This window comes from Sarcophilus harrisii, chromosome 4, assembly GCF_902635505.1.
Source record: "Sarcophilus harrisii chromosome 4, mSarHar1.11, whole genome shotgun sequence".
Classification (NCBI taxonomy): domain Eukaryota; kingdom Metazoa; phylum Chordata; class Mammalia; order Dasyuromorphia; family Dasyuridae; genus Sarcophilus; species Sarcophilus harrisii.
The window spans coordinates 11943479-11966581 of NC_045429.1; the positions used below are offsets into that span (position 1 = coordinate 11943479).

Below are 23103 nucleotides of genomic sequence, written 5' to 3' on the forward strand. Positions count from 1 at the left end.
TCTTTCTTAAAGCTGGGAACCGAGGGCCGTGCGTCTCTTCCCTCTCTTCCTCTTGCCCACTCTGGCTGCCCCCGCACAGGGGCAGGGTATGAATCCTGACCAGTGAGGAGGGCTGGCGTCCCAATGGGCTTTGGGGCCTAGGTCACACACAAACACACATGTGTGCACACATACATACATATATAAAGACGAATATATAGAGAGAGATGTATGTAAATATACACATATACGTACACCCCACACACACATGTATACTTACTTATACACGCACAGTCTCCTCCCAGGGCCCAGAAATGCACTGTACATAATAGGCACTTACTACATTGAACTGAATGGCCCCCAGGGCAGGCAGGCAGAGAATCAGCCTCCTGCTTAGGCACATTTCATAGAACCCTAAGGGGCTGAGGAGGGAGGACTCCCAGGAGGAAAGTGAGGGGACCAACAAAACGAGAACATCTGCTCTGTTCCTGTCCTGGCGGCCTCCCTGCAGGCTGCAGCTGGCCCTGGTCCTGACCAGGCCAGAGGGAACGTCCACTCTTCCCCAATCCTGCCCCTTTCTTGCTGACTCCCCAGTGCCTTCTCAAACGCATATGGCAGCTTCTCTGTCTGGTGACCAGGCTGCCAGCCCCAGACACGAGAGGCCTATGGGAAACATGGGATTTGCAGTCCTTGGCCAGATGCAGGATGAGGATGCCAGAGCACCTGCGGAGCTCCCGTTAGTAAGCGTTCCTTGCGATACATGGCACTCCTCTGATGACAAAGAGCTTCCCTTAAGAAAAAACTAGCTGGGAGGGGAGTTACACGAGTATCCTTGTCCTTTTCTTGTTGTTTAGTCCATTAGTTGTGTCCGACCCTTCATGACCCAGTTGGGGTTTCCTTGGCCAGAGACCATGGAGGGCTTGGCCATGTCCTTCTCCAGCTCATTTTACAGATGAGGAAACTGAGGCAACAAAAGTGACCTGCCCGGGATCACCGAGCTCTCCAGGGCCCAGGACCAGGTCTGAACTTCAGGTTGCACTCTGTGCCCTACGGCGCCCCTTGCTGCCCATCCTTCTCTCTAGTTAAGCTCCATAACCTGCCCTGGCTTTCACGTTAATGGAACGTCCGTGTCATTGCCAAGATGATGCTCATTCAAGCTGGTCCAACCAGAATTCTAAATGGATAATGTCAAGTCTCTGGGCTCAGGAAAGAAAACTAGACACAAAAAGAAAAGTAGGGACAACAGCAATGGCGTAGCCTGTTAAGGAAGTGGGTGGTCTGGGGGAGGGGGGGGGTTCCTTCTTGACTTCTTAACATATTTAAATGACTTAAATTGTAGTTGAGTAGAATTCTCACTGAGGGAGGTCTCTTCCGAATCTGTAGCTATGTATCGAATCTCTTCCCCACGTACTCACTGATTGACTCCTCTTGGGTAAATCTGTTCATTTCTCTAGGAAGTAATTTTCTGTTAAATGAAGAGGTTGCAGTAGATAAACTTGGATTTGAGGAGATGGGATTGGACCTTAAGCTTGGATCTGGAAAGATGGAATTAACTAGTATCCTGGAGGCTAAAGTGAACAGTAAAGATAATCTTTAATCTGAAGATCATAAATAGAGAATTGAAATGGCAAGTAATGGGGTACAATAAAAAAAAAACAATATTTGGAACCATAAAACAGTGAAAAGGTATTGACTCAGGATCCAGGTTCGTATCCCACCTCTGATGTCTACTACCTGGGTGACTTTGGGCTAACCTTCTTCAATTCCCTAGGACTCAGTTTCCTCATCTGTCAAGTGAGACCTCTGAGATCTCTTCCCTCTCTCCATCTATGTTCCAGGTTTGAATCTCCACTTCACCATTTGCCCTGTGTGAGCCTGGCCATCATTTCAGCTCTCTCGGTCTCAGTTTCCTTGTCTGTAAAATACTGAATTTGGAGCAGATGATCTCTAGGGCATCTTCCTCTTCTTAATCCAGGATCCCATGATCCTAAATTCATGAAGTGCGTCCTTAAGCAGAACGCCAGTAAAAAACGTCCTGTGTGCTGAGGACTCCAAAAGCTGACCGCCTCCTGCTGGAGATGAGCACGGACACCACTTGTCATGAAAATCTAGGGATGGACTTGGGGTCAGAAAGACCCCCGTGGAAATCCTCTCTCAGGCTGTGTCACCCTGAGCCAGCCACTTACCCTTTTTTGACTCAGTTTCCTCATTTGTATAAAATGAAGCTAATGTGCCATACCATCTGTCACGAGATAATTCACATAAAGTGCCCTGCAAATCTTGGGGCAGTGGCAAAAGGGGCACGCTTCTTCAGGTGGGGGTTGGATTGGATGGTGCTACGGTCCCTTTCCTAAGCCTTTGACTCTGTGATCCTATGAGAGTCCACAAGAGATCATGAGGCTATCTCACAATTCTGCAGCTTGTTAAGTTTTACAAAGCATTTCCCTCATAACAATCCCGTGAGGCAGAGAGCTGGAGTTTTGTGGGGGTTTCCATCTTTTAGGGAAGAAAACTGAAGTAAAATCGATTCAACTTTATGAAAATATATAACTATATACGATATATCATGTATAATATATAACCCTATTCCATTGGGAATATAGAATATTCTATATGCTCTAATACATAACCAAATTCTATTCAAACATATGTAATCATAATCACACACATACGTGTTTTAAAAATAGAACAGCGTCTGCTCTGGGGAAGTGATCAACATTGCCATCTCCCCTCTCCATGCTTTTGCCCAGCCTGACTTCGTGCCTGGAACCCCCTCCCTCTTTATTCCTGCCCCTTTTAATCCTAAATTTCCTTCACATCTTCGTCCGGGCTAAGTTTTTCTATGAGGTCTTTTCTGATCCTTGCTCAGCTGCTCAAGCCTGCACCCTAAATAAATACTGATTTAGTAAATATTTATACAGATGTGCTATATGACATAGTAGCTGGAGGGCTTGACTTGGAGGCAGAATGATCCAAATTCAATTCTTCCTCAGACCCTTAAGATCAGGGCAAGTCCTTTCACTTCTCTGGACCTCAGTTTCCCCATCTGTCGAATGAGGGAATTGGATTCCATGATTGTGGAGGTCCCTGCCACTCTAAATGGATGGTCATGTGCTGCCTCTTTCAGGAAAGTGGGAGCTCATTGAGAACAGGGACAATTTCCTTTTTATTTATATCCCCAAAATCTAGTAGGCACTTAATAAATGCTTGTTGATGGACTGATTATTAAGCATCCTTCTGGACGATTTGCTCCGTCACCCAGTTGGTGAACAAGCTGAGATTCAAACCTCGATTTCCTGAGCCCAAGCCCGGTATTATTTCGACTGTGTCATGCTGCCTTTAGAGTTGGCTCCAGAAAGAAAAACACACAATTTTCCACAGAGATATAGGACAATAAATAGCTCCATTCGTGCACAGGAAAAGAACTCAGGGATCCTTGTGAGTGACAAGCTGCAGATGACTCAGTGGTGGAACAAGTGAGAGAGAGGGAGGAGAAGAGAAAAACACTTGCAGGAAGGGGGACGATTTTACAGGAAAGTACCCACCCCTCCGGGGCACTCTTCGAGTGGCCAGTTGGCAAAGGCTAGTGCTTCATTCCCCCAAGTTTCTTGGGTACCAGACCATTTCGTGTGGGAGATTTTGAATGTGACATAATGTTGGCGTGTTTTCTAAATACTCAGTTGCTCATTCGCTGGAAAAGGGAATAACTAATATTGTTAGGGTGTTTTAAAGCTTGAAAAGCATTTACTTATCTTATTTGGATCTCAGTACAACTCTTATAAATTAGGGCCTACAGAGAGTAGTAGTTCTATTTTATAGATGAGAAAACTGAGGTAGTGACTTGCTCAGGGTCACACAACTAGTAGGTTCAGAAATGGGACTCCTAATCTCCAGACCAAACTTCTGTCCATTACACTATACTGCCCAATTAGGAGAAGAGTGACCTCCCATTCTCTCTCCCTTGCCTCCTCCTTGATCAAGGTTGCTCTGGGATCCCAGTCTTCTTGCCTTTTGCTCCCCAATCTCACTTGCACCAGAAGGGTTATATTTGTCCATCCTGCTGGCTGGCCATCTTGATTCCTCTCCTCCTCTGTATTCAAGACAAGCAATGGTAAGGAAGTGAAGTGGTTCCCTCTCTGTCTCTTGCCAGACTTACCCACAACATCCTCCTCCTGTTGGAAAGAGAGAGGAAGGAAGGGAAGGAGGAAAGGAGGGAGAAAGGGAGGGAGGAATGAAGGCAAAGGAAGAAAAGAAGGAAAAAAGGGAGGAAGGAAGGATTTGTTAAGTTCCTACCATGTACCGGGCACTGTGCTGTGTGCTAGGGATAGAAAGAAGGGCAAAGGCAGATGCTGCTCTTGGGAAGCATCCAATGGGGAGACAGCATTGAAACAACCCCGTACGAATAGGAGGAGCCCAAAGTCTGCTGAAAGAAGGAAGGCAGCCGTCACCCAAACCCTGGCAGCTGATTGGCAGGATGAATGTGGCATTTAGGAAAAACTGACCAGAGCGGTTTTACTGAGGCTGACGTGGCTCAGGGGAAAGAATACTAGTGCTGGAGTCTGAGGACCAGGTTCCAATTCTACCTCTGATGCTTACTTATTGCCTGTAAGACTCTGAACTTATTTAAACTCTCTGTGTCTCGGGGTCCATATTTGCAAAAGGTATGAGTTAAAGTTGACAATCTCCAGGTCATTTCTGGAGGGAAGATGTCTCTGGTCCAAACTAATGATCTGTTTTCCCATCTTATCTATTTCCTCCTTCTGCCCAGGCGGCCTGTATTAAGTGCGAAGAGCATTAAGAGCAACTGATCTTCATTCAAACATTTCCTACTATTATTCTGTCCTTGGGAACCCAGTGTATTTTCCAAATATATAGTGCTGGTCTTCTCAGACCCCTGTTACTTAAAGCATTCACTTGAACTTTGGCCTTTCTGGGAGATGGCTGTGGGGTGAAAAGCAGAAGAGAAGGATTTGAGCTGAATAAGGAGAAGGGAGCTGTGCAGGTGATGAAGAGGGGTTTAGATTAGGGGATCAGAGCAGAGGCTAAATTTTGGGGGGGGGAGAAATCTGGCAACATTTGGAAGGAGAACAACATCCACATCCTGATTCTGGATCAGATTCAGCTTCCAGGTTATAAGAGAAATATGAGTTGCTCATCACATTTGTAGATGACATCAACCTGGGAGAGATAATAAATGTACTGGACGTCAGAGCTGGGATCCAAAAGGACCACGGCCACCAACCCACTGGGCTGAATTTAGGAAGATGGAATCCCACCAGGATAAAGGTAAAGTCTTGCCCTTGGGCCAAACTCAACTTCACAAGAACAACATGGAAGAAGCACAAAGAGACAACAGTTGTTCTGAAAGAAATCTGGGTGAGTAATGGACCGCATACAAAATAAGAATTACTATGATGTGGCAGAAAATGGGGCTGATGGGATGTTGGGCGATAATAAGAGAAGTCTCACACCTGGGTTAGTTGAGGAAGGAAAAATCACCTTCAGTCGGGAGGGCTGAGGAGATGGTTCTGGAGGCCTTTGGGGAAGAGGGATTTCAGCAGAAAATGTTGAGGAAGACAATAGATTGCAGGGTCAGGGTTAGAAGTGTAGTTGTCTACAAGGAAGGCATAGAGATGAATGAATAATAAATAACAGCATTTTTAGGATTTTAGGGTTTTTTTAGGGTTCCAAAGCACATCCCCTCCATTCTCATTTGACTGTGTCATTTTTTCAGTGAGTATTCACCAGATGGATGAAATTCATGGAGCCATAGACAGCTGGGGAAGGATCTCACTCCAAGCTAAAAGATTCAGAATGAGTCAGTTCTACTCAAGTTTAAAGCTAAAATAAGCCGTGTGATTGACAAAAATAAGACTAGGGAGGAAAGTATCTAATTGTTAAAAGGTCTTTGTATTTCTTTGTCTTGTTATAAATTGTTTCTTATTTAAATATAATAATTTGCAATACTAATTGATGGTTCCATGTAACTGTTTTTAATAAAGAGTTCTATTTCTTTTTTTTTTTTTTTAAGAAATTCTAAAAGAGGCTGCTGGGTAAGGGACCCTCTTGCATTCGAGGCATCATGATACATGAGATTTAGTGGCAGAAGGCCTGGGTTTCAAAGCTAATTCTGCTACTTTGCTCTTGGGCAAATCCCTTATCTCTCTGGACCTCAGTTTCCTCATCTGCAATGAGCCTCCAGCTCCCTTTCAGCTCTAAATTGTGTACTATCAGCTAACTACAATGAAGCACTTGGCAGTAAGGTGACCTTGTGCAAAGTTTTGCTCTTGGAGTCAGACCCAGTTAAAATTCTTAGGCACTTATATCTGCTGTATTATCCAGGACAAGTCACTTACCTTATAAGTGTTAATAAAAGCCTAATGATAATAAGGATAATAATAGCAGGGCCATATGGGAGAATCGAATGAGTTAAAGTGTCCTGTAAATTCTAGCTATCAACCCATCATCATCAATAAATACTGCTCAGAAGCATGGTCAGGTCAACAGCCACTAGCTCAGTTCCCAGCTTAGTGAATGGCCTTTTTGTGAGATCATCTTTGTTCTTTCCCAAAGCAATAATTGAGATCAGTTTCTGGAGACCGTGGAGATTTGGGACAGTGACCATAACTAGTGATTTTCTCTAGAAAACTGAAGGCTTTCTTCAGGTAGTTCCCCATCGCCTAAAGAAAGCACAGCTTTTTGGCTATAAAATCGAAATTGCCTTATCATTCTAGTTCAAATCCCTTGATGTTCATGGAGCAGCTGAAAAGCTTATGTTAACAACAAGGCTCCTTCCTGAGCACCTTCCCATGTTAAATACCCTTTGCTCTTGCTCACAGCATCTCTGTCTTTATCGTCCACATTTTGGAAGTTTGGAAATAAAGTGAGCTTGGAGATAGAGAAGCATTTCCATTAGCTGCGGAATAGTCTCCAAAATAATTCCTGAAAAAAAAATTCAAAGTAGAACCTTGTTTTCTTTCCCAAATAATGGATTCCGGGTCCTGGATGCTTCTTTACTATCTATTACTCTCCAGCCCAGCAGCTCTTATCATTTTGTATGTGTGCACGTCATGGACCCCAGTGGCAAGCAGTCTCATGAAGCCTCGGGATCCCTTCTCAGAATCAGGTTTTTAAATGCATAAAATAAAATGTACAAGATTTAAAAGAAAACCAATAATACTGAAATGCAATTATCAAGTTTTTTTTTTTTTAAGTTGATGAAGAAACTGTTCTATAATGTACAAGGGAAGCTTTTCATGAGAAGGGGTTATTTACTTGTAGTTTATATCGACTCAGGCCCCATGCCATGTTTGGTATACTGCAGGTGCCTAATGTGTGCTTGTTGGGTGAAGTAAAATATAATTATGAAAGTTAGCCTAGCAATAGTGTGAAGGACTATTAAAGTCTGTCAGAAAGGCGAGAGGAGAGAATGGAACTGGGCTGAGCGATGGCAACTTGACCTGTTTAGCATCACTCCCCGAGCAATAATGGGGTCCATTAAGGGTCATAATTCCATGGCTTCCTGAATTAGAATGATTTGAACACTGACTTTGCCAAAGAGCTGGTGTAAGTTAGCCCCTTTGGACCTCTACAAAACAGAGACTGGCCTAGAAGCTTTGTACTGCTCTGATGTAGCTCTGAATATAAAGGAAAGGACCTTTTAGTTCTTACAAGGAGCCAGCCTCCCATAGGGGAAAGAGCTCTGGCTTCGAAGCCAGTTCAAATTTCCATCTTCTGCTCACAAGCTGGGCACCCTTGCACAAGTCACTTTTCCTCCCCAAACCTGCGTCGCCATCTCTACTGTGGGGGTTAGTCTAGCTGCCTCCAAGGTGCCTTCTAGCTCCAGGGGCATGATCTTAGGAACCCAAAAACTTTCTGCTTAGGTTTTTGGTTTTCCCATTTCATGAGTGTCTATGGAAAGGCCTTGTCTCTCGGAAGTTAAAATAAATGACAGGTGTACTTTTTTAGGGAGGAGTTGGCAAGAATTATGTGATCCAGCAAAAGATGATTAAATTGCAGCCATATTTCCCAGTCTGCTCCTCTCTCTGTCCCCTCTTTTGGATGGGATTATCAAATAGAAAAGATTTCCAAGGTGGTTTTGTCCTAGTCTGGACAAAATGGTGCATATGGAACTGGGGGAGGTTCAGTGTGAGAAGGGAAGGGAACATTTATTGAGCATTTACTACATGCCATGCACTGTATTAGTGCCTTATGAATATCATTATATGTGAATCAGGCAGTTGCTTTTTCTTAAAAAGAAACCAGTATCTCTCCTTGGGAACATCTAAGTTCCATTCATTAACCTTAGAGTAAAAGTAGTCCTCATGATTGTTCAGTTGAGGCAGCTGGAGATGCAGTGGATGGAATGCTGGGTTTGATTAGTTGTATGATCCCAGGCAAGTCACTTAACCCTGTTTATCTCATTTTCCTGTAAAATGGGAATATAGTGTCATGGAAGAAACATGAGCTTGAACAAAGTTCAGGAGATCGTGAAGTCTGTGCTCTATGATATCAGAGTTGGACACAATTGAACAGCAGCAAAATAAGAGGATAATAACAGCAGCTTGTGGTTGTGCAGGTTGTTGTGAGATAGCTGTACAAAGTACTCGGCCCAGTTCCCCGCACATAGCAGGTGTTTTATAAATGTTCCCCCCTTCCCTTCTCCTTCAGCTGGGTCTGAAGTACTTCTAAAGGGCAGGAGGAATCCTTATATTCTCTCCAGAAGCCCCGTTCCTTGAGACGTCCATCAATCAGTATTTCTTAACTCTTACCAGGTTCCAGACATTATGCTAAGTGCTGGGGGTACAAAGAAAGACCCCCCTAAATGGTCCCTATTTCAAGAAGTTCAGCCCCATGAGAAAAGCAGAACACTGTAAACCCTCGTAAGTTGTAAAACACTGTACAATGAACTCCTCTCGATCCAAGCCGGACAGGATGGCTGGCTCTTGTCCCTCGTTCTTGAAGAGCGCCAGAATGACATCACAGGGACAGTTAAGGACAGTGGGTCTGCCTGTGGCCGATCGGACCAAGCTGAGTGTCCTATCCCGGATCGGCCACAAACGCTCCATCTGGACGGAGTTCTCCGATGGGCATCTCGGAAGGGAAGGCACTGTGAGGGAGAGATTGGGCAAGGCGGAAGGGTTAAGGAAACCAGAGCCCGAGACCAGTGAAGAGAGAGTTCCCGACCCAGGGATGACCAGTGGGAAGATAGATGGGTTGCCATGCCATATGTGAGGAACTGGGAAGAGACCTCAGTAGCTGGATCATGGAGCGCCGAAAGGGGAATAAAGTATAGGAAGCCTAGAAAAGTCGCCATCGGCCGTATTTGGGAGGACTTTAAAGGTCGAACAGGATTCCAGACTTGCTCCTGGAGGAAACAGGGAGTCATTGAAATCTACTGAGGGAGGAGAGGGCCATGGTCAGACTCTGATTTTTATGTGCTCCAGATCAACCACTAGAGGTCAGCTTCCCACCGGCTCATTCCAGCTATCGGAGTTGGAGGTCCAGTCAGGTCTGTGGCTCTGTTCCACTCCTGGCTCACCGAACCAGCGCAGAAAGACATTTTTGAAAGTGTTCCTTGGATGAAATCCTGTTCCCCAGTCTCCTAACATCTGGATCTTGCACAATCAGTATTTCCAAGTTCATTTGAGAAGAGTTCTGAGGACATGCAGAGGGCCAGCATTGATGACTTTACCACATTCCCTTCTGAAATGGAAGTCTTCCTCCCCAGGGCTGCTTCTCAGAACGAGCGGACTCCCATGTCATAGATCCAAGAGGGAACCAGTGGAGCCCTCCCTGGTTCTGGAGTCCGAATCTAGCCCCTGATGCTTCCCCGCTGAGCATCCTTGGAGGGGTTGGAGATGACCTGAGATATTTCCTTCTTTAGCTCTATGACTTTGTCTTAGGGAATCACCGAATTGGAAGATCAAGAAGGGATTTAGAGCTAGAAGGGACCCCCAGGCCATCCCATCCCAAAACCCCATTTCTGGGAGTGATTTGCCCAAGAAAATACAGCTCGTGTCAGAGAGGGGATTTGAACCCGTGGCCATTCCCACTTTTAAAGGGAAATCTTGCTCAAAGGGCAGCGTCTGCTACAGAGACAGAGGGTGTGGAGCAACTGAGAGGGAAGGGACAAAAAGTCCAATAGCCCAGAATGAATTGCTTCAAATTCCACGTGGGTGGAAAGGCAGGATGGGCCGTCCAGTTCTGCTGCGTTTTTCCTCTCTCAGCACCAGAGGGCAGCACCCAGATGGCTAAAGCTGAGAGTGGAAATCAGGTCAACTGTGAATTATAAGGAGCTGGAAGCAGGAGGGAGATCCTGAAACTGCTTTCCCTGAACTCTCCTGATCAGCCTGAAGTGAACTTAAAAAAAATGCACGTCTTGTTAGGGAACCTTGGCCTGAGGACTGTTTTCCCTTAAGCCGCCCATTCCCAATGTTGCCAGCGTTACTGGGGTCCAGAAGTTGGGAGACAATCGCAGAAGCAAGCGCAGCCAGAACCGGGGCTCAGTTCTAAGCCCCACGGCTGGTTCTAATGGACTCTGACAAGGGGGGGGAAGTGTTCGGAAGGCAATTGGGATGAGGATGGTACAAGGGAAGAAAATAGGGAAGGAGACTTCACACTGGAAGGACTGTTACGGGTTATCCCTAAACATGAGGACCAATAGGTACAAGATTCCAAGAACCAGGTTTTGTTGCAATTGCTAGAACTGTTTTTTTTAATAATGGCATAAATTTTTTTCATGGAATGAGATCTCCATTACTCAAGGTTTCCAAGCAAAAAAAAAAAAAATGAATGGCTCCTTGGGGTCTGTGTAAGAGAACCAGAGGTTTTCAAGAAACAGAAACTTGCTTTCTTTTATTTTTGTGTCTACACTTAGCCGATGCTTAATAAAAAAGCACTGGCTCTGCACTCAGGCCCCTTGTTTTCTGCCTGTGGGACCGTGAGCGAGGTACTTAAAAGTCTGAGTTGACTCATCTTGGTCTTTAAGGTTCTGTCCAGCTCCAGATTTAAGAATTGGGGTTCAAAGACTGGATTTTCTCCCCTCTTTTTGTATAACAAGTCCATTAGAAATAAGACAACTTCATGGTTACCTGCCTTCTTCTGGGTTGACTGCAATCCTTGGAGAGGGAGCAGGAAGCAGTGGCTAGTGGAGAACCTAATATTAGGAAAAATAAGGCTTGGGCCGCACCTCTGACAGTGGCCATGGGACCCGTCTCCTCTTAAGGTACCTTAAGTGTAAGAATATAGCGTATTGGATAGGATTAGGAAAATCTTGTCAGAACCCAAACCAGGGACTAGTTTTCCTTGGATTTCTTGTGCCCCATATAACGCACCCTCTGAGTAATGGATTTGTGCTCCCGGCTCATTTTGAACTTGGAAATGCTATCTCGAGTCTCATGCTTTTTGAGGCAAGTGCTGTTTCATCCAGGGGCCCGAGACCCCAGAGTCCGGCCTTTGTTTCTGAGAAGCTTCTCTGGGCGTACGGCCATGGTCTCCCACAGCAACTCCCCATCTGCGGAGACTGCCCTTGGAGTAAGTGGTTTCGGGGGAAAGCTGCCATGGGGAGCTCCAAGTTCTTGGTGCTTCTTCAAGGACACACTTCAGACAGAGATGGAGAGTCTGGGGCTGCACAGGGAAGGCCTTGCTCCTCGGGTCACAGAAAGAACATTCAAGGCTGGGGATCGACGTTCAAATCACATCGTTGCCACCGGCCTGCCTTGGGACCAAGCTGGCAGCCTCCGGACGTCGGGAACTCTGTCAGAGGACGGGGAAGCTGAAACCAAAGCAGGTCCCTATTTCCGGCACACACCGTTCACAAGTCATCTCACTTTGTCTTCACAACAGCTCTGACATGTTCCATTTCCCACCTCCACTGTCCCTCGTCCACCAACTTACGGGCTTTGTACTAGCCCTTATCTTCAAGCCTGCCCCTGTTAAATGACTATGTGCACACCGTTGTCTGAATGCATCACCTTTGCAGAAGAGGCTCTTTGTGAGGAGGGAGCTTTCCCGTTTGTGCCCTTAGTGCTTAGGACACAATAGGGGCTTAACAAGTATTTGCTGAAATGTCCCATGGGATACAAACCTAGCCTTTTCTTCCTTTTTTCCATTGAGACTATTCCCCTCAACCTGGCTACGATCACAGCTGCAGAGATTTCGAACCCTCATTTCACAGGGAGGACGCTGAGGCTCAATGGGGTTATCCAGCACGATGGAGGCCAGCCCCCCCCTCCCCCCCACAGCCCCAGATTCAGAGCTCCCTTCACCACTCTCCTCAGCCTCCTTAAGTCAAAGACTATGGACATGAGGAGCAGCTCTACAAGTAAAGGGAGAGACCTTGAATGCATCAGTGGTGCTGGACAGCTCCACCTTCGGGAGCCTGGGTACAGATGTCCCAGGATTGGAGGTGGCCCGAGACTGAACAATCAGGGCTGGCCGGTGGCTAGCTCTGGAGCATCCTTTCTCAGAGACACCACCATAGAGCTAATTAAAGGATAAACGTAATGAAAAATAAACTCTTTCCACAACCATATTTAAATGGCTGAAGCTTGGGTTCTTCCCCTGAAAATGAGAGAATCCTTCTAAGTCTCTCTTATCAGTCACATGTGAAAGCATTTACCAAGGGCCTCTGGGTACGAGCATGACAGGGGCCGGGCAGGTGGATCAAAGGGCGCCTTAAGGAGTTCATCACTAAGAACTAGCATCCGCATTGCACCTTCAGAGTCTGCAAAGCCCTTTACAAATGGGATTTCCTTGGCTCCACACAACTCTGGGAGACGGTGCTATGTCTCCATTCTAGAGATAAGGAAACTGAGGCCGAGAGAGGTTCTTATATTCTGATATCTTCATACCTATGGGAAGATACAAGGTAAAGGCCCAGTGATGGGACAACTGAGATTGGGAAAGGTCTCCTCAAAGAATTGCCTTGGAAGGAAGCTAGGTAGCAAAAGGAAAAGCTGGGAAAATGAGAAAGGGCATCCTGGACACCAGCAGGAGATGGGAGACGAGTCATCTATGAAATACCCAAAAAGCATTTGGAGATCGCAAAGGCACTTTTACTACTGCGGCCGTTGCTACGGTGGTGTGCCATTTCTAGATAAGTGCCGGCTCCACTCCCCTGCTCCCAGACTTCTCCTTCCTCTGCTGATGATTTCCATCCAGGAGGAGCTGCTGATAGGCCTGCTTCCCACCTGGCGCCCTCCCCCCCATCCCCCAGCCATCCCTCCTCCCCAGGACTACACCATCAGGCAATGACCACATTCAGAAGCCCAGAGCAGGAATTTTAATTACACAAATTGGAAAAATTAACACTCCGTTTCCATCGCCGCCACCCACCCACTCACCCAATAAAACAGTAGAAAACTTGGCTCCCCATCAAGACAGCTAGAAGAGAACACAAGTAATATATTCAATCAGGAGGGCAGAGAGAAGAAAAGTCAGTTTGGCAAAAAAAAACTTTTTTAAAATATACAGAACATCCAGTTCACCGAGGCTGAGCCACCAAACGAAAGGGGCGTCGCAGAGATGTCAAGGAAAGCTTCACTGAGTAAATAATGCATCTCAGCCCCGTCAGCCGAAGCCCTGAAAGCAGGCCCGCTTTCCAGCAGTGAGCAGGGCTGCGTGGGGGACGGGGGAAAAGACTCCTTCCCAGAAACACCAGCAGAGGATTTCCTTGGGGAAATGTACCCCCTTCCTCCCAGTCATGGGCAGAGGATGCTCATGAGCTCTAAGGCAGCAGGAATAAACAGCATTTTCTAGATTTTCCAGAGGAAACAAGGCTAAGGGACGAAGCCTTTGGGATCCTTTGGCCCTTTCCCACATGGACGCCCTCTGGTATTAAAGCTATCATACTGGGTCTAGACGTGGTTAGTGCAGAGGCTTTCTCCAAGGGGGCACGGACTCGTGTGCAGTGTCTACAATAAGCTCCAGACCCCTCCACCTCCCAGTCTCAACACTCACGTTTAGCAGCATCTCTCATTTAGTTCATTCTGAAGAAAAACTACAACATCTTTTTACTCTCATAGGATCCTGAAGGTAAGATCCAGGGGTCATCCACACAAACCCCTCATTTTACAGATGAGCCCCCCAGGGACACACAGCTGCAGGAAAGGGTGGGATCTTCCTACTTCTAATGCTCTAGCCATTATACAACACCTCGTCCCTGCCATGTTGTATTTTTAACCGCTTTGATACGTGATCTTGAACACTTGAGATGACGTGGGGGTATTCTGTGGGAGACGCCGAGGGGCCACAGAGGGAACTCCAATCTGGGGTTTAATGTCCCCGTGTACCACTCAATTGCTGGAGTTTGAATGGATTCTATTCGTTCCTTCCTAAGAGATGTCAAGAGGTTTCAAAGGGGCAGCCATCTCCCCCGTTAGCTATGGCGTCCTGGGGAAGGGGGCTGAGCCACGGAGGAGGAAGCAGTCCTTCTGCTTTTCTTCTCGGAGGAGGGCACAGAGAACAAGCTTCTGGAGCAGGAGGAAGATGAGAAAGCACTCACATCCCAAAGACAGAAAACGAAAGCAGACGTCAGCCAGAATCCCAGAGAACCACAGACAATGGGAACAGCTGGCTTGGGCGACAAGGGCAAAGACAGAGGCAGAGCTTCTAGGATCAAGATCTTCTGGATTCAAGGTTTCCAGTCCATGGGCTTTGGGGCAGCCCCCGGGGCACCATCCCACTGCTACCTCCCAGAGAACACCCGGACGGAAACCCCCACACCAATCTTAATGAGTTACAAGTTAGAGAAGTCATCTGACGCTCACTACCTAGACAGTGGAGGGGCAGAAAAATGTTTTTAATCCTTTGAGACTCCCTTCCTAAGTGGAAGAAGGCCCTCTTTTTTGGTCACCTCGCTATACAGATTCCTGTTGATATCCACTCCCGGGATACCCGAGGAAGGCGCTTCAAGTGATCTCAATTAGCTTCTAATTTGAACACAGCACCAATACTACACACACAATTTAATGAACAACCACATCCTCCTTGTCCTTCTGTGCTATAAGCTTCTTTCTCAAGCTTCTTTCGCTCCAATAGAGGCCATCTTGCTGGAAAACAGTGAGTAAACATAAGGCCAGATTTTGTTAGTCTCTGTCCCAGAGAAGGAGTGGAGGATCCCTCGGGTCCTGAAAAAGAAGGGGCACAGCAAAACAAAAGCACGTTTAGTCTTTCTTTCAAAAATGATTCACTCACTCTAGAAATTCAACAAGGTTAGAAACTGTATCGAGGGAAACAAATTTCAGAGGGAAATTCCTCCTCTGGGTGAAGGGCTAGAGGACTCTGGGTAAGAAATGGTGATGAGTTTGGTTGCTCGCCCTGAACCGTTTGCTTCGAGGTAAGGCTCTCTGGGAGGGAAGGGGACGGTGTGTTTAATATGGAAATAAGAAGCATAAAGACAATCTGAAAACAAAGTGCTATTACTGTATAGTTCAGGTCCTCTGGATGGACAAAACCAACACACACACGGCCACTAGTTGGCCAATGGTCCTTTAGGGTCCATTCAATTAAACTCAATAGAGAGATATTAAGTTTTTACTACATTCTGGTCAATGTGTTAGGCACTGCTCGCATTCAGTCCTCAACTAAGCCTCCATCCAGGCGGCTGGAGGAGCGGAGTTCTAAGACGCCTTGATTGTGTGATTCCAAGAATAGAACAACTGAAGGCTGGCTGGAAATCCACTTAGAGGAAAATGGAAGTGAGCCTAGTTTTTAACCTTGGACAAGACAGAATTCACGGTGATAATGACAGAAAAAAGATCAAGAGCTATTTTGGTGATCATTCTCCAGCCATGTCTGACTCTTCATGGCCCCAGAGATCATGGAGTAGTTTGCCATTTCCTTCTTTGGCTCATTTTACAGATGGGGAAACTGAGGCACACGGGGTTAAGCGACTTGCCCAGGATCACACAGCTATTAAGGGTCTGAGGTCAGATTTGAACTCAGGAACTTGAGTCTTCTTGACTTCAGCACTGCACTATGGCCCCCCCCAGCTGCCAAGCTCAAAAACTTGTTTAACCCAACTGCACAAAGTTTTGAATACCCTAAATAACGAAAGAAAAATATAGGTTTGTAGTGATGGATCAGGGTTAGGGGACAGGAGGGCTATGACTTAACATAAAGTTAATATGCTTATTTTTATCGACTTCTCTTCATTTGTATTTTGATTCTGGATTTAAGAGACTGAAAAGAAATATGGCGGAGGAGCCAAATGGCTGACCTTCGAGTCAAGAAAGCCCCAGATTCAGATCCCACCTCTAATCTGAAACTAATCTGTTTCTGGAGCTTTGTAATCCCCCCGAGACCCCACTTCCCATCTAGTCCGAGCCCCTGGCTCTTAGCAGCATCCCCGACAACGTTCTTCCCGTCTGGCTGACACGCTAGCAGACGATACCCTTCCTCTAGGTTGAACGTTTGTTGTGATTCCACAAGTGCATAAAATAACTCCTTCTTGCAACTGAATCGGAGTAAAAGGTGTGAGTTCATGCTCTGGAGGGTCACTGAGAGCTTTGTTAGTGCTGATATTATTATAGTTATCAATTGTCTGACTCCCTACTGTCATTATCCTTATGATTCGTAATCTAAGAGCCTGAGTCTATATTACATTATATTTATAGATTATTATATTATCTTGCTATGTATCATTGTTGTTGTTTTAGGCTATTAATTGCCCAATTCCATTATTATTATTATTTTTATTATTGTTGTTGATTTCCGGATTCCCCGCCTGGCAGTTCAATCGTACACGTGGTTCCAAAGCGCTCGCCATGGGCCGGGTGCCAGGTAGGGCGTCTCTCAGCCCCCACCCGGGGGCCCTGGCAGGACTTCCGACCGCCCCTTCACTGGTCCGACCCTCCTGTGCCCGCTCCCAGGGTCCCTGCTCTCGGGGAGGGGATGGGCAGGTCAGGACGGCAGCACTCACTTGTATAATTCTATCACGGGCTTTGCGACCTCCTTGTATTGTCTCAGCTTGGCAGCAACAGCCTCGGGTTTATCCTCCTCTTGCTGGATCAAAGGCTCGCCAGTGACATCATCAACCCCCTGGGAGGGAGAGAAAAAGCCGGTGAGACCCCCTGGTGAGAGCGACCAGGTCTGGGACCCAAAGGGAGGGGGGCAGCAGACGCGGGGGGTCTATCAAGGACAGGGAGGGGGCTCAGTATGAGCCCCCTGGGGATGCTCATGGAGGAAAGGGCTCAGCAGGGTGTGGGTGGGCACAGAACGAGAGCGGTTCTGACTTAGGGATCGCCAAGAAGACGAGGGCCCTGGCTGGGCCAGGGGCAGAGTCAGAAGCCATGAGCATAAGGAGGAGATTTAGGCAGGATGTCCCTAGTGTGAGGGCAGGCTAGTGGGACGCTCCATTTTATTCCTATAACTGTTTCCACAATCTAACAAAACTGGAAGGGTTAAAAACAACTGCCGGATCACTTTAACTCATTCTTCCGTCACCCGGGACTCCAGCGACTCGGTGGGTGGAGGCTGGACCTGAAGGCAGGAAGGCTCGAGTGGAAGCCCGACCTCAGGCCTCTATGCCATCTTTCTGCTCAGCAGAAACTCCATTTCTGTCTCCTAGTTTATTTCTAGCCAAAATGTCAAGATTAAGGGGAGTCCATTTCTTGAAGACGGCGGAGAGCAGACACGGCTTTCTGTGACCTCTTTTGAGCTTCCCTCAAACTAAGAAGAGCCATTTTCCCAAAGTGATTTAAGTTTCTGGTCATGGACAAGAATCTCACATTGAGAATATAATAGCAACAACAAGAATAATAATCATAAAATAAAAGTCGCTAGCGCTTTATAGTGCCTACTATGTGCCACTTAACAAATATTATCTCACTGGATCCTCACAATAAGGTAGGTTCCTTTGCTATCCCTGTTTAACATGGAGAAGATGGAGAGAAGTAGGGGTTAAGCCAGTTCACACAACTACTAATAAATATTTGAACTCTGGTCTTTTGACTTGGGGCCTAGTGTTCTATCCACTGCAGCGCCAGCGGCCAAAAGCTAGATTCCCATTTTACTTTCCTAAAATCTACATGATTCTCAATGCCCTGAGGAAGAAGAAAGGGGCCGTTCTATCCTGGTTCATTAAATCATTCACCAGGAAGCAATGGATCCTCCATGTCAGTTGTCAGGGTTCTCTGTGGAGCTCCCCTTCCCCCCCCCCCCCCCCCCCTCCCCCCCCCCCCCCCCCCCCCCCCCCCCCCCCCCCCGCCTAATTTCCCAGCTCTCCTGATCTTAAGCAAAGCCTTCTACTACCCGAGGTTACCACAGAGTAGCACTTTACAGAGAAAAAGGCTTTTAAAATAAATTTTAAATAGCATTCCCAGCTGCCTCTGGACCAGAAAGGACAGAGCTCCTTAATTCTCCTGTGCTAGGCAAAAATTCTGGGAGCATTTCCATGCAACGCTGGGCCAAAAGCAAGAGGAAATCCAATGGAATTGATTCAGTGCTTTGGGTAATTGAATAAAAAATCAGCTCCATAAATATGCTCCGCAGTGATCTGTCACTGGGAGGAACACAAGGACAGCAGAAGCTGGTTTGCAAAGGGGCCTGGGGAGGAAGCCGTTCCGAAAGGCCTGTGGACAAGATGCCCTGGTCTTCCACCTAAGTGACAGGGAAAGACAGACACCTCTTGGGGATGCAGACTTTCTCCAGGGTTTCAGGGGGATCCAGAATAATATGGAGCAGGGAGACCAGGGCCGCTGGGGCCTGCGTGGACATCGCTGAGATAGCATCAGCTCCAAGCGAGCGACAAAGGGGAAAGCGGCAAATGAACAGGAAGATGAAAAGCGAGAGGCAGCCAGGAGGGCCTCTCAGAAGAGCCGGCCACCCGAGCTTTTACATAAGCAAGAGGATGATTCACAGAGATCTCCCGTCTGGCAGGGCCCTGCCTGTGAGCTCCACAAGGCAGGGACGCAACAGAGACTCCCTAGAAGGGAAGGAATCCATGAAAAACAGTCAAGTTCTAGGGAGAATCGTGACCTGGCAGATGAGAGGAAATCTAAGAATAAAAATCACAGAAAAGAAACTCAACAAGGTTAGAAATTGCATGAAATTGTATCAAGGAAAACAATTTCAGAGGGAAATGAAACATGTTGAAAATAAGGCCGATGAGACCGAAGAGGATTCCAAGAAGACAGGAGTGAGTGTTAAATGGCAATAATAAGGCTTTGTCCAAGGGAAACAGACAGACAGACAGAGACAGAGACAGAGAGATGAGGGGAGAAAGGAACAAAACGAGACAGAGACAAAGAGATAGAGAGTGAGACAGAGAGAAAGAGAGACAGAGACAGAGATGAGGGGAGAAAGGAACAAAGCGAGACAGAGACAGAGACAGAGAGATAGAGAGTGAGACAGAGAAAGAGAGACAGAGACAGAGATGAGGGGAGAAAGGAACAAAGCGAGACAGAGACAGAGACAGAGATAGAGAGTGAGACAGAGAGAAAGAGAAACAGAGACAGATAGAGTGGGACACAGAGAAAGAGAGACAGAAACAAGAGACGAAGAGGAGAAAGAGATAGAGAACTAGAGCCAGACAGAGAGCCAGAGACAGAGGGAATAAGGCAGGGTATTCAGAGACAGAATATGCCAAAGAGAATAGTTATGGCCATAAAAGATACATGGAGAGCAAAGGAAGGGGAATCTCCATCCCATGTCTTGCTTTTGCCATTATTCAGCCATGCCCGGTTTGTCTGCCTCTTCATGACCTCATTTGGAGTTTTCTTGCAGTTCATTTTACAGATGCGGAAACTGAGGCAGAGACGGGGTGAAGGGCTTTGTCCAGGGTCACAGCCAGGACACGTCTGAGCTCAGATTTGATCTCAGGAAGAGGAGTTTTCCCAGACTTTGGGCCTGGTGCTCTATCCATTGCACCAACTAGCTGCCCCTCTCTCCAATGTCTTATTTTTTTTTTCTATTATTTCAAAGCAGCTTCAAAGCTGGTATTTTAATCAATCAATAAACACTAAGTATCTATTTTATGCAGAAACTGGGTTTAGTGTTGGGGATATAAAAAGTCAAAAGTCCCTGTCTACAAGAGGCTTTCAATCTAATGATCTAATTAGTCTTTCCTTTCCTTCTTCCCTCCCTCCCTCCCTCCATTCCCCTCTTTCCTTTCTTTGCTTCCTTCCCTCCCCTCCTAGGATCATCACCCATGAGACTTTGGGCAAGTCACCTGCATGAGATTCGCTTTCTTCATCTAAAACCAAGAGGTGGGACCTGAAGGTCTCCCCAGGGGCTCCCTCGGGACTCAGTTTCCTCTTCTGTAAAATGCTGAGGTAAACTCCAGCTCAACGACCCCCCCCAAAGCTCACAGCCGGACAGCCCCCACTGCCCTTACCTGGACTTGAGGGGGGTTGAACTCCATGTTGTAGACCCTCCCGCTTGGAGGATGGATCCATCTCCGGCTGAGGCGGTCTTTGAGGGTTTCGAACGGAATGTTCAGGCTGATCACAAGGTCCGGCTGACAGATCTTGTCCAGGGCTTCGGCCTGCGTTATTGTCCTGGGGAAGCCTAAATGCCATCAAAGGGAGAAGAAGCATTTATCTAGCACCTACTACATACTAAGGGAGCATTTACAAATTTGGTACTTGAGCCTTGTCAAAACCTTGGGAGGTAAGTGCTATCATCCCCATTTTACAGATGAGAAACTGAGGCAGGCTGAAATAAATCACTTGCCGGGGGTTACAAAGCTGGGAAATGTCTGAGGCTAGATTTGAACTCGAGATCCCCTCAGCTTCAGGTCCAGCACTTTGTACGCTATGGAGCAGACCAGCTGCCTCTCAAAATCATAAGCTGTAAGAATAATGAGCATTCGCTGTTATCAGCACTACTACTGTTAAACTTATTAATTATTACATTAATTAACAATAATTTATTAATAACAATGATGATGATTTTAGTCCAAATTATAGTCGTGGGAATACCGTCCACCCACTCACAAAGGGGAGTAAGGAGTCTGAGTTCAAATTCTGACATATCCTGGCTGTCTGGTCTCCAGGGAAATCACTCCGTCTCGGTTTGGATTTGAAGTCCTCAAAGGTCCTTCCCCAAATATATCAACCAATCAATCTCCAACCCCTCACTGTACAGATGGGGAAACTGAGGCCCCTGGAAGAGAAGTGATGTTCCCAATTCCCTAAATATCAAAGGGAGGATTGGAATCGTGGTCTTCCCCTCTGGTCCACACAACCTGTGCTCCCCTCTGGGCAGAGAGGAGTTGCCCAAGTCAAGGGCAATTGAAGGACGCCTCTCCTCCCCACTGCTAATACAACCAGCCCAACAACACGACACCCGGTGCGAGGAGGGCAGAAGCATTTTTCCTTGTGAAATGTGCTGAATCCTAATGTGGTGAATTTCGAAGCAGGCGGATTCCAGGGGTCTGCCATATTGCCATCTCTTTTAGAGGAGAACAAAACTCGAGATCCGTTATCTGCCCAAGGTCTCACAGCTAAGATGCGGCTGAAGCAAAACAAACTCGTACCCTGATTCTGCTCAGCCATGTGGACTCTGCGATGTCCTTTCACATACTCCTATGGAAGGAACCCTTGGGTGCATTTTGCACCTAAAACATTAATTCAACAAATAACTGGGAATAAAACAGCAAAATTCACGCTCCCTGCCTTCGAGAAGCTTATATCCAGCAATCAATTACGGACTTTGGTCCTTTTTTGTATCCCCGGCACATAGTGCAATACCTGACACATAGTAGGCGCTTCATAAATGTTTGCTGATTAATTAGTGAGTGCTCGCTAGTTTAATCTAACCAGGTGCAGGGCTCACAAACCCACAAATAAACAGTTCCTTCCTCAAGGGATTTGTGTTCTATTCATCAACAAAGAATTTACTAAGTGCCTACTATGTGTCAGGCACTGTACGCCTATAGGGAACGCAGGATTCCCTGTCCACAGCTGGCCACATCTAGTCCATCCCCCCATTTCACAGAGGAGGAGACACAAATTAAGCAGCCCTGTGCCTTGGAGCTTACTATCCAGCCGGGAAAAGATCACGTACCTCAGTTATCCCAAGCCAACCCTTTAAAGGACTTTGCAAATGTCTCAGGCTCACACGGCCAGAATATTGTGTCTGTTGCCCTAAGTGTGGGGGAAAAGCTGCAGGTTGCCCTTTGTCTTTAGGCAGGAGCGAGAGCCTCTTGAGCAGTGGAGGAAAGGGCAGGACTTCCCTGGATCTGTTTCCCAGGGGCAGCTGCTTGTTTTTCATGCTTTTTGGGTACCCCCTCTGGGGCTAACATGACCCAACATCCCATTTGGGAGGAAATCACCCAGACCAGAAGCCTGCCCCACCCCAGTCCTTCCAACTCCTAATACCAAATGTATGGCCCTTGTTTATTCTGCACAACTCCTCCCCCCAGATTCCCGTTACTATGGAAACTGGTTTTGAGCTCTATGGCTACATTTCCTTAATGCACTTTAAATCTTACTTAGGAAAGCAGCTAAAATGGGCTTTCTGGAGTGAAAATGCACAAAGTGAGAGCGAGCCATTCCTCTACAGGGACCATTTCAGAGGTGGGGAAATGTCTTCTCCTGGGGCACCAACAGAAAACTCGGAATCCAGGATCTGAGTCAGCAGGGACATCCTTGGCCATTTGATCCAATCCGTACCTGAAGGAAAATTCTTCCAGGCAACGGCCCCATGTGGCCATCCAGGCTAATCTGAAAACCGTCCCTGATGGAGAGTCCGGCACTTCCCGAGCCTAAAGCTCCTTCTGACCCCGACTTTTACCCTCCAGGACCAAATCTAATAAATCTTCTTCCATTTGGGAAGTTCTCCAACAATATCCTGTCCTCTCCCCACTCTCCTCTCAGCACAATCTGATCAATCCATGTCCTTCCTAAAATGTGTCAGTAAATCAGTAAGCATTTATTAAGCACTGACTGTGTGCTAGGCCCTATGCTAAGCACCACGGGATGAAACTGGCCCAAACTTCCCTAATCCTTGAAACTACACCCTCCTACGGCTGAAGCCCTAACCCCAGCTCCCACGTGGCCGCTACACAGATCTTGCCATCCCAAGCTGACTCCACACCCCAAGAACTACCTTCAGGGCTGCAGAAGAGGTTGAAAAGGGTCCCGTGATGCAAAATGGAGAGAAACCAGAAAGTTCAGT

At 46.8% G+C, this 23103-nt stretch overlaps 1 protein-coding gene across 3 annotated transcripts in view; it reads right to left on the minus strand.

The window, feature by feature from the left end:
- Nucleotides 1–13249: 13249 nt before the first annotated feature.
- Nucleotides 13250–23103, minus strand: part of AK4 (adenylate kinase 4) — a 74342-nt gene continuing 64488 nt past the window's right edge. For all 3 annotated transcript variants that reach the window (XM_031968968.1, XM_031968967.1, XM_031968966.1), the window contains 3 exons: nt 20318–20490; nt 16904–17022; nt 13250–15110 (listed from right to left, as the gene is read on the minus strand). In XM_031968968.1, the coding sequence (XP_031824828.1) occupies nt 14999–15110; nt 16904–17022; nt 20318–20490 (404 nt within the window). In that variant the 3' untranslated portion in view covers nt 13250–14998. The remainder of the gene's footprint in view (nt 15111–16903; nt 17023–20317; nt 20491–23103) is intronic.